The 12,253-nt window shown below is 39.1% G+C and overlaps 1 protein-coding gene across 1 annotated transcript; it reads left to right on the plus strand.

Moving 5' to 3' along the window:
- The first annotated feature begins 346 nt into the window (after positions 1-346).
- On the plus strand, positions 347-11,602 carry LOC106139454 (NADH-ubiquinone oxidoreductase 49 kDa subunit). The gene is made up of 11 exons (XM_060952993.1): positions 347-508; positions 1,601-1,716; positions 2,520-2,629; positions 3,355-3,556; positions 4,461-4,648; positions 5,760-5,923; positions 6,854-6,973; positions 8,021-8,150; positions 9,439-9,584; positions 10,446-10,622; positions 11,303-11,602. The coding sequence occupies exons 1-10, from the start codon at positions 414-416 to the stop codon at positions 10,573-10,575; spliced, it is 1,401 nt and encodes a 466-aa protein (XP_060808976.1). The 5' UTR covers positions 347-413; the 3' UTR covers positions 10,576-10,622; positions 11,303-11,602.
- Positions 11,603-12,253: the final 651 nt, after the last annotated feature.

Below are 12,253 nucleotides of genomic sequence, written 5' to 3' on the forward strand. Positions count from 1 at the left end.
ATTTATGTGATGAAGTCATGGGGTGGACAAAGCCTTGGTCATAGCGCGGGGCACGTTAGTAAGTTACGTCGGGATATTAAAATTTATGAGGAACGAACGAACAAAAAAATCAAAAGGAACTTTTGTTTTTTCATATATATTGTCGGAAAGGGTCATATTGTAAGCTTTCGTATTCTGTATTCAGTTGAATATTATAATCTATTCAAATATCAATTACCTTTCAAATTAATTATGTACATACCTTTTTTGAAATCGGTTAAAAGCTGAATAATTTATCAGTATAATTTTTTGGCCTTAACCCATTCATGCAAAAAAAACATGAATCGGTGAATCTGACAGTGACAGATGTCATTTCCAGTTGTCACGAAGTAATTTTTCAGGATCAAAAATACAATCCAGCTTTCGGCCTGAAAATGGCCTCAATTATGAATGTTTTGTTACGAAAATCAGCCAATTTAAGCGCCAGCAAGACCCTGCTTAATAATTTACCAGCAGTTTATAATGTGAAGTAAGTAAATCGTAGAAAAAAATCATTTTCAATAATATTATGATTCCAGTTACGTAATGCTATATTTGGCATTGTTTTCGGTCATTATTTACCACAATATATGTTTCAAAATATAAAGAACTATGCTATCCTTGAAAAACATGTATTCAGAACCCTCATTCTACATCAAATCGTTAAAGGGAGACGAATAACCTCAAACACAAATTGACGTTTGTTTTGGACTGTCCCAAACTTAAGAATGTACGAAATAAAGTCACATCCATGTAATTATAACTGAGTATCATTAACGGATTAATCTAAAATTATTAAGTAATTTACATAAAAAAAAATCATACACATAATTGTACCTTCATGTGCCTGAAAAAATGTGTTAACAGTTAGCTTTGTCCATCAACTTCGCAGTTTGTGTATGGCAAAAATACGGGATCCACTATTAGAAAAACATTTTTTCAGTTCACTTGTTAAACATAGTGTGAAATTAAAAAGTAATATTCAATTTCAACTCAACTGTATGAAAACCTTCAAAACTACTTGACTATTTTTGATGAAATTCAGCAGAAAGATAAGTACTTCAGGAGCTGTTACACATCATCTTATACCTCCTTTTTTTCTTAAAATTCCCAAGTGAGTTACATACACATAATCACGTCTATATCCCTTATGTGATAGACAGAGTCAGAAGTCTCGCTATGTCAAGCCACATCTAGCTGTAAAGCTTAATCATAATTAACTTACACAGAGTTCTGAGAACTGCACATGGTGTAAGACTAGGTGAAATAAAAGTCAATATTACAAATGTACAATTTAATTTTATTGTGCCGTGTGGTTTCCGGCACCAATACAAAAAAGAATAGGACCACTCCATCTCTTTCCCGTGGATGTCGTAAAAGGCGACTAAGGGATAGGCTAACAAACTTGGGATTCTTTTTTAGGCGATGGGCTAGCAACCTGTCACTATTGGAATCTCAATTCTATCATTAAGCCAAATAGCTGAATGTGGCCATTCAGTCTTTTCAAGACTGTTGGCTCTGTCTACCCCGCAAGGGATAAAGACGTGACCATATGTATGTATGTACAATTTAATTGTTTCAGTTCAAACCGCAAGGGCCACAGATGGATGCCGGATGCGGAGTACGTCAAGCAGTTCGAGGGCGTCGTCATATTCCCGGACGATGTCACCTCCATGATAAAACATCTGCCCTATAACAGTGAGTTTTTATAATGTGCACAATACTGGCTTTAGATTAAGCTAGCAACCTTTCACTACTTGAATCTCAAATCCATCATTAAGTCATACAACTGAACATGGTCTTTCAGTCTTTTCAAGATTGTTGGTTCTGTCTACCCTGCAAGGTGTTTAGACGTGACTATATATGTATATGTATGTGGCGACATCTCTACGCCACTTGTCACAACATCAAATCACACAACAACTGTCAATAATCGCGAAGAAATTGACGCGCTCAGCCAATAGCAGCGAAGTATCTAAATCGCGATTTCAAAGATTTCATGGATTGGAGCATAAATACAACCTCCGACACAACATCGTCTGTCGCGTGGTTCCCCAGGCATAACACCTAGCCTGGCGGAAGATCTTCCCTTTGGTGGCGGTCGAGCCGAATCATCGCTCCCGCTACATGTATGTTATGTATGAAACAAGAGAAGTATACAGGAATAGTGACAATTGGAAGAAACAGGAAACACAGCATTTGTTTTTTTAAAATCCAAACTAAAAATTTTAATAATAAATATTTACGGGACAAATTACACAGATTCAGTTAGCCTCGAGGTAAGTTCGAAACTTGTGTTACGAGATACTAACTCAACGGTACTACATTTTATAATAAATACTTATACAGATAAACATCCAAGACCCAGGCCAATCAGAGAAAGTTCGTTCCTCATCATGCCCTGACTGGGCTTCGAACCCGGGACCTCCGGTGTCACAGACAAGCGTATTACCACTGCGCCACAGAGACCCAAAAGAGTGAACTAATAAACAAAATTACAGGTGTGGTGCCGCCGGCTCAGAAGCAGGTGCGCAACATGATCCTGAACTTCGGGCCGCAGCACCCGACCGCCCACGGGGTGCTCCGTCTAGTGTTGGAGCTCGACGGAGAGGTACATACATACATACATATGGTCCCGTCTATATCCCTTGCGGGGTAGACAGAGCCAACAGGCTTGAAAAGACTGAATGGCCACATTCAGCTATTTGGCTTAATGATAGAATTGAGATTCAAAGAGTGACAGGTTGCTAGCACATCGCCTAGAAAAGAATCCCAAGTTTGTAAGCCTTACTAGAGGTAGCCTACGGAGAGGTACATACATAAAATCACGCCTCTTTCCCGGAGGTGTAGGCAGAGACTACCTCTTTCCACTTGCCACGATCTCTGCACACTTCCTTCGCTTCATCCACATTCATAACTCTCTTCATGCAAGCTCGGCGGTTTCGGGTACTTTTGACCTGACCCTTTATCAGGACGTCCTTAATTTGATCAAGATACGTATGATATAAGATATTATATCAAGATATGGAGAGGTAATTATCTAATTTGCACTCTTGATCCGGTTTTTTAGGACAATGTTGGCATGATTGCAAATTGTTATTTGACCGAAATATTCTATTGAAATAATTAGTATTAAATTGCAAATATTATTATGTTATTAAATTTGATGATAGTATACAATAATAACTATCAACTTCTAAATGCTAACATACATACGTAAGTCAAGTAAGTCAAATATAAAACAAATTTTAAACTTAACCTAATAATACCCACTACAGTTATAACAGTGAAACAACTTTAAGCAAACTCTATTATAAAGTTTACTGAATTTTACAGACAGTCCGCGCCGCGGACCCCCACATAGGCCTCCTGCACCGAGGCACGGAGAAATTGATAGAATACAAGACATACACCCAGGCTTTGCCCTACTTCGACCGCTTGGACTACGTCTCCATGATGTGCAACGAGCAGTGCTACAGCCTGGCCGTGGAGAAGCTGCTCAACATCGATATACCTGTGAGAGCGAAATATATACGCAGTGAGTATACAAACATATGTTCACGTCTATATCCCTTGCGGGGTGGACAGAGCCAACAGATGGCCACGTTCAGCTATTTTAGTCCATGATGTGCAATGAGCAGTGCTACAGTCTGGCCGTGGAGAAGCTGCTCAACATCGATATACCGATGAGAGCTAAATATATACGCAGTGAGTATACATATTGTATGAGAAAGAAAGAAAGAAAAATCGTTTATTTGGTACATTAACAAAATATAAATTGGAATCAGTGAATATTGAACTTTTTGTACATACATACATATGGTCACGTCTATATACCTTGCGGGGTGGACAGAGCCAACAGTCTTGTAAAGACCGAATGGCCACGTTCAGCTATTTGGCTTGATGATACAATTGAGACTCAAACAGTGACAGGTTGCTAGCCTCGCCAACGCCTAAAATAAGAATCCCAAGTTTAAAAGGTGCCGTGTGGTTCCCGGCACCAATACAAAAAAGAATAGGACCACTCCATCTCTTTCCCATGGATGTCGTAAAAGGCGACTAAGGGATAGGCTTACAAACTTGAGATTCTGTTTTTAGGCGATAAGCTAGCAACTTGTCACTATTCGAATCTCAATTCTATCTTAAAGCGAAATAGCTGAACGTGGCCTATCAGTCCGCTCAGGACTGTTGGCTCTGTCTACCCCGCAAGGGATATAGACGTGATTATATGTATGTATGTATGTATGTTTAAAAGCCTTACCCTTAGCCGCCTCTTACGTCATCTACGGTAAATGAAACGGAGTGGTGCTATTCTTTTTTTTTTATAGTATTGGTGCTGGGCACCACACGGCACTTAATTCACTTAATTATTTTAAGTTTCAAATCATCTAATCAACGTTATTCTTTCAACTTTCAAATCGTCTTCCGTTTCCGCTCCCCAGCGCTGTTCGCTGAGATCACGCGCATCCTGAACCACATAATGGCGATCGGCACTCACGCGCTGGACATCGGCGCCTTGACCCCCTTCTTCTGGCTGTTCGAGGAGAGGGAGAAGATGATGGAGTTCTACGAGAGAGTGAGCGGCGCGCGCATGCACGCCGCCTATATACGGCCGGGGGGGGTCGCTTTGGTGAGATCACTTGTCGGAAAGCATATGTTATGTGTATATATATATATATATATATATATATATATATATATGGTCACGTCCTGTATATGTATATGGTCACGTCTATGTCCCTTGCGGGTTGGACAGAATCACTTGTCTGAAAGCATGTGTTGTGTGTACCTACATATATACATACATCCACATTCATTATGTAAGCAAAGGAAGTGTGCAGAGATCGTGGCAAGTTGAAAGAGGTAGTCTTGTCCACCCCGCAAGGGACAAAGACTTGACCATATACATATACAGGGTGACATTTAAAACAACTGCATCCTTTTGAACAAAGACCCATGCTTCTGAGCCGTTTGAGCCTATATTTATTTAAATTAAACGACATCATTTTCACATTTAAAAAACCCTCAAAAACTACGTCGCTTTAATGAGATCTCTTGTCTGAAAGCATATTGTGTGTACATATATTAATTCCCGACAATAATGTATGGAAGTGAAAGTGCCGTGTGGTTCCCGGCACCAATGGAAAAAAGAATAGGACCACTCCATTTCTCTCCAATGGATGTCGTAAAAGGCGACTAAGGGGTACGCTTATAAAATTGGGATACTTCTTTTAGGCGATGGGCTAGCAACCTGTCACTATTTGAATCTCAATTCTATCTTAAAGCCAAATAGCTGAACGTGGCCTATCAGTCTTTAAAAGACTGTTGGCTCTGTCTACCCGGCAAGGGATATAGACGTGACCATATGTATGTATGGGAGTGAAAGTTGGGTATGGCAAAAGAAGCACGAAAGCAGAATAAATGCAGTGGAAATGAGAGCGTTAAGGAGTATGATGGGTGTGATGAAATTGAATGACCGGATAAGGAACAGCGTGATAAGGGAATGTTGTGATGTGAAAGAAGATGTAGTTACAGGAATAGAAAAGGGTATGTTGAGATCTGAACGGCCACTATTGGTCTTTCGAGACTGTTAGCTCTGTCTACCCCGTAAGGGATAAAGACGTGATTATATGTATGTATGTAAATTAAATGAAAGGGTGAGGGGAGGGGGCTAAATTTTTTGGATTTTACTTCTTAAACAGAGTCACAGAAAAAAAAGCTAATCTTTCATCATGTTCCAGGACATGCCTCTCGGCCTGATGGACGATATTTACGAGTTCTCGTCCAAATTCGCGGAGAGGATCGACGAGGTGGAAGACGTGTTGACCACCAACCGGCTCTGGGTGCAGAGGACCAAGGATATTGGGATCGTCACAGCTCAGGACGCATTGAATTACGGATTCAGGTGAGACATTTGAAAGGAGAATCTCACTTTTTAATTTACAATAATAGTTTTTTTTTTACATGTTAAAATTTATACTAATATTATAAAGCTGAAGAGTTTGTTTGTTTGTTTGTTTGAACGCGCTACTACTTGTTTTAATTGAAAAAATATTTTTTTCTTGAATTTTCTCGGACATTTATCGAAGAAGGCTTTAGGCTATGTAAGTTTTCTGATTGGTCGGGGTCTTGGATGTTTATATATATATATATAAGTATTTATTATAAAATATATAGTATCGTTGTGTTAGTATCTCGTAACACAAGTCTCGAACTTACTTCGAGGCTAACTCAATCTGTGTAATTTGTTCCGTATATATTTATTTATTATTATATTGTAGATACATATCCATCTCTTTCCCATGGATGTCGTAAAAGGCGACTAAGGGATAGGCTTATAAACTTGGTATTCTTCTTTTAGGCGATGGGCTGGCATCCTGTCACTATTTGAATCTCAATTCTATCATTAAGCCAAATAGCTGAACGTGGCCATTCAGTCTTTTCAAGACTGTTGGCTCTGTCTACCCCGCATGGGATATAGACGTGACCAATATGTATGTAGGTATTTAGATATATATATTTACATACATACATACATACATATCATCACGTCAATATCCCTAACGGGGTAGACAGAGCCAACAGTCTTGAAAAGACTGAAAGGCCACGTTCAGCTATTTGGCTTAATGATAGAATTGAGATTCAAATAGTGACAGGTTGCTAGCCCATCGCCTAAAAGAAGAATCCCAAGTTTGTAAGCCTATCCCTTAGTCGCCTTTTACGACATCCATGGGAAAGAGACGGAGTGGTCCTATTCTTTTTTGTATTGGTGCCGGGAATCACACGGGAAATATATATATATATACATACATATATTTATTTATAATATTCGCAGCGGCGTGATGCTCCGCGGTTCCGGCATCAAGTGGGACCTGCGCAAGACTCAGCCGTACGATGCGTACGCGCACGTGGAGTTCGACGTGCCCATCGGCACCAACGGCGACTGTTACGATAGGTGACTATAATACACTCTTTTTTTGAATAGAATACATTTATTTTCAAAATTGGATACAAGGTATCACTTGTTGACGTCACACAACTTAAATCTAATTATAACTACTGCCGCTTCCAAAGCGCGTGTGTAGAAGAAGCGGCGGAACAAACTACACTGCAGCGTTTTCATCGGACGTCAATTTACTAATATAGATCTCTTAAATCTAAATCGAGGACGAATGCACATTGTCTACGTTAAAAAACGTGAATGATGTTTGACGTGACAACGTCTTATAATTCGATTGAGCCGGCTGCACGCACGAAAAAACATGACTCATGCGGCGTTACCTCGCTCTGAGGCGTTCCATGTGAGGCTTGAAGTGCAAGCGAGAGCGCGGAACGAGCGACAAAGAGGCACAATCGGCCTTCGCGTTCGGCAGCGTACACCTCCTTCTCTATATACATACAAATCTATATTAAACAAATGAAATTAAATTTTTCTTTTCAAAAATGCTACCATTCCATCAGTATTTTCTTAAGCCGTTGTCACGTTCAACTGTCGTCAGTGAACCGACTTTAGAGACAACCGATTTTTTTAGGAAAAGAAGTCCATATTGAATATTATTCAATCTTCTTCTTGGCTATTTCTTAGTCCCGGTTGCATCCTCACCACTCTGGAGTGGAGCCCGGGGTATGCCTTAAATTCAAATTTTTAGATTAATAGATATTAGATAGATTATTAGACTTTAGGACCATAAAGAAACCACTTAAGTTACCTTTGTTCACTTTCTGAAAATACATAGTCACGCAACCTCTTTGAAATAAACAACAATTATAGGTTAAAACTGGCCACTGGCCAATAAAGCGAATTGGCCAGTGGCCAGTTCATTCATAACGCTCTCTCTCTCGAGAGAGAGAGAGAGAGTTATGAATGTGGATGAAGCGAAGGAAGTATGCAGAGATCGTGGCAAGTGGACAGATGTAGTCTCCGCCTACACCTCCGGGAAAGAGGCGTGATTTTATGTATATATATATAATAATATATAATATATGTAATTCTCCCTCCAAGATATCTGTGCCGCGCGGAGGAGATGCGTCAGTCTCTGCGCATCATCGAGCAGTGCCTGAACAAGATGCCGGCCGGGGAGGTCAAGACTGACGACGCCAAGCTGACCCCGCCCTCCAGGGAGGAGATGAAGGTATAGATAGGAAACACATACATACATATAGCGGGGTAGACAGGGTCTTGGAAATACAAAGGCCACGCTGTTTGGGTTAATTTGAAAAAAAAATTGAGATTCGGAGATGAAAGTATATATACTACACACATCCATACATATAGCGGGGTAGACAGGGTCTTGAAAGTACAAAGGCCACGCTGTTTGGCTTAATTTGAAAAAAAAAATTGAGATTCGGAGATGAAGGTATATATACTACACACATACATACATATAGCGGGGTAGACAGGGTCTTGGAAATACAAAGGCCACGCTGTTTGGGTTAATTTGAAAAAAAAATTGAGATTCAAAATGTATGAAAGTAGATATATATTGTAGTAATTCTACCTGTCCCGGCAAATGTTGTTTTGAAAAATAAATATTTTTTAAGTAATTTCTAGTTTTAAAAAATGTTAAGGGTTGACAACTTTTATCACTAAGGGGTATGAAAAATAGATGTTGGCCGATTCTCAGACCTACTCAATATGCTCACAAATTTCATGAGAATCGGTCAAGCCGTTTCGGTGGAATACGGGAACGAACATTGTGACACGAGAATTTTATATAAAAGATTGATAAGATACGATACAACGATGTTTCTCCGCAGATGTTTTATTAGGAATTCGTAAATAACAGTTAAAAACGGAACCCCATTACAAACCTCAGCTGTCAGCCTGTCTATGAGTCACTTATTTGGAATTTTGGTAACAGAAAAAAGTTACAAAGCTTTTAAAACAGCTTATAGCCTCAACCTTTCGAATATTTTCGCGCCATACATATAAATACTTGCGGCGTAGACAGAGCCAACAGTTGAGTGAAAGGTCACGGTCAGCTGTATGGCTTAATGATAGAATTAAGATTTAAATATTGACAGGTTGCTATCCCATCGCCCACATGAAGAATCTCAAGTTTATTAGCCCATCTCTCGGTCGCCTTTTACGACATCCATTTTGTTTCGTAAGTCTATATACATACATATGATCACGTCTTTATCCCTAGCGGGGTAGACAGAGCCACCAGTCTTGAAAAGACTGATAGGCCACGCTCAGCTGTTTGGCTTAGGTAATGATAGAATTGTGATTCAAATAGTGACAGGTCGCTAGCCCATCGCCTAAAAGAGGAATCCCAAGTTTATAAGCCTATCCCTTAGTCGCCTTTAACGACATCCGTGGGAAAGAGATGTAGTGGTCCTATTCTTTTTTGAAATGGTGCCCGGGAACCGCACGGCACAAGTTTCGTAAGTCTCTCATATTTATTTTCTGTTTCGCAGACATCAATGGAGGCGCTGATCCATCATTTCAAGCTATTCACCCAGGGTTACCAGGTGCCCCCCGGTTCTACGTATACCGCTGTGGAGGCGCCTAAAGGGGAGTTCGGAATTTATTTGGTCTCTGATGGAGGATCAAAACCTTACAGGTAACTTTATACTCCCTGCGTAACTCTCTATACTATATACTTCCTACTAGCTGTGCCCGCGACTTCTTCCGCGTGGAATAGTTATTGAAGCCCTCAAGGGTGAATAATTTTCCCCGGTTTTTTCATATATTCCTAAAGCCTTCCTCGATAAATGGTCTATTCAACGCAAAAAGAATTTTTCAATTCGAACCAGTAGTTCCTGAGATTAGCGCGTTCAAACAAACAAACTCTTCAGCTTTATTATATTAGTATAGATAATATTATGGTACAATTATACCGTGTGCAGTGTGGTTCCCGGCACCGATAAAAAAAAAGAATAGGACCACTCCATCTCGTTCCCATTCATGTCAGAAAAGGCGACTAAAAGATAAGCTTATTAACTTGGGATTATTTTTTAGGCGATGGGCTAGCAACCTGTCACTATTTGAATCTCAATTCTATCATAAAGCCAAACGTGGCCTATCAGTCTTTTCAAGACTGTTGGATCTGTCTACCCCGCAAGGGATGTGATGCGGGAGATGTGACTATATGTATGTATTGAACAAAAGATAGCATCTACTGGCTGTTGTATTTAAATTAATTTCATACATACATACATACATACATAAAATCACGCCTCTTTCCCGGAGGGCACCTCTTTCCACTTGCCACGATCTCTGCATACTTCCTTCGCTTCATCCACATTCATAACTCTCTTCATGCAAGCTCGGCGGTTTCGGGTACTCTTGAGCTGACCCTTTACCAGGACGTCTTTAATTTGATCAAGATATGTTCGTCTAGGTCTTCCCACTCCGACCTTTCCCTCCACACTCTCCTTGTATATCTGCTTAGTCAACCTGCTTTCATTTAAATTAATTTCAGATGTAAAATAAAGGCGCCCGGATTCGCCCACTTGGCCGCTTTAGAGAAGATCGGCAGGAACTCCATGTTGGCCGACATCGTAGCGATTATAGGAACCTTGGATGTCGTCTTCGGGGAGATCGACCGATAATGATGATGTTCAGCCAATCGTGTAGCGCGAGAGATGTGGTTTATGAGGTAAATGAATATTTTTTTATCCTTTCTTTTTCTTTCTTTCGTAATTCTCAAAACAAAATTGTTTTTTTTTAATGCTGGATATCAGTGCCGTGTCTTCCACTCCATCTCTTTCATATGAATGTCGTAAAAGTCGACTAAAGGATATGCTTATATAATTGGGTTTTTCTTTTAGGCGATGGGCTAGCAACCTGTCACTATTTGAATCTCAATTCTATCTAATGATAGAATTGAATTGCCAAAAAGCTGAATATGGCTGTTCAGTCTATTGGTGACTTTTGGCTCTGTCTACCCCGGGGGGGTTATATACGTGATTATATATTATTATTTTATTTGGGGTTTTATTTCATTCCTCTTCCATCTTTTTCTATATTTGAAAATAAACTGATTGTAATGAATTGACAACACCAAATGGTTGCAATTTTATGAAGGTAGACAGTCTGAATTGAATTGAATGTTGAGAATGATTGAATATCAATTCCATTATTAAGTCATACAGCTAAACGTGCCCTTTCAGTATTTTCGAAACTATTGGCTCGGTCTACCCCGTAAGGGAAGAAAACATGATTATATGTATGTATACATGACTGTATAAAATGCTTTTAATTAACTATAAGACACAAAACAGTTTTGATAAACTTATTGACCGATGTTAACACACCTTTATTAAATTTTTTTTTCAGATTGGTGTTCTGCAGAAAAAAATTCAAGGCCAGATTGAAATGGAATAAATAATATCTCTCACACTATACACAAAATATTTATAAGCGCAACGTCTGATGAGTAGATAATTGTACATTTTTACTAAGTTATTTTCCATTTTGTTCACACGCTGGTCGGTTTATAAATAAATACTTGCATAAAATCTTCGTTTTCATTCAACAATAACATGGAATGATTTGAAATGTATTGTTAAAATCATGTTGAATGCAGAAAAGTATTTAACACATTGAAATATTAGCAATAAATGGTTATAAATGGATCATTTTTGTTTTATTTTTTGATTTGCTTAATTTTCGTGAAGTTTATATTACAGTGGGTCGCATAGAAAATGACATATCGTATTTATAGCGCTATACTTTTCTAAGAGAGAATGAAATCGTTATGAGTATGCCACTATTTGGATTTCAAATATTTCAAGTCATACAGCTGAACCAGGACCTTTCAGTTTTTGTGAGACTGTTGGCTCTGTCTACCCCGAAAAGGATACAAATGTGATTATATGTATGTATATTTTGAAAGTCGTAAAAAACGATTAAAGGACAAGCTTGTGCATACCACTGCGTCAAGTGGGAAAAAGTGCCACTTACTACCCTTATCTAACTTCTGGAATGTGATCGCTTTTCGAAACTTGAGAGTAATCACATAATTTATTTGTAAAATCATAGACATTTTCTAGAAAACAGTACAGTTTTAGTAAAAAAAGAATAGGACCACTCGATCTCGTTCCCATGGATGTCGTAAACGGCGTCTAAGGAATTGTCTTTTGAACTTTGTGTTCTTGTAAGCGATAGGCTAACAACCTGTCACAATTTGAATCTCAATTCCATCATGAAGCCACACAGCTGAACGTAACCTTTCAGTATTTTCGACTGTTGGCTCTGTCTACCCCGCAGAGGATATAGACGTATATG

This window comes from Amyelois transitella, chromosome 30 (assembly GCF_032362555.1).
Source record: "Amyelois transitella isolate CPQ chromosome 30, ilAmyTran1.1, whole genome shotgun sequence".
NCBI classification, from domain to species: domain Eukaryota; kingdom Metazoa; phylum Arthropoda; class Insecta; order Lepidoptera; family Pyralidae; genus Amyelois; species Amyelois transitella.

Bases quoted from the DNA above. Each gene is read 5' to 3' on its own strand.
- LOC106139454 (XM_060952993.1), top strand. From the start codon at position 414: ATGGCCTCAATTATGAATGTTTTGTTACGAAAATCAGCCAATTTAAGC. The intron at 5,924-6,853 runs GTGAGACATTTG...TAATATTCGCAG, and splicing joins GCATTGAATTACGGATTCAG to CGGCGTGATGCTCCGCGGTT. The intron at 9,585-10,445 runs GTAACTTTATAC...AATTAATTTCAG, and splicing joins GGAGGATCAAAACCTTACAG to ATGTAAAATAAAGGCGCCCG.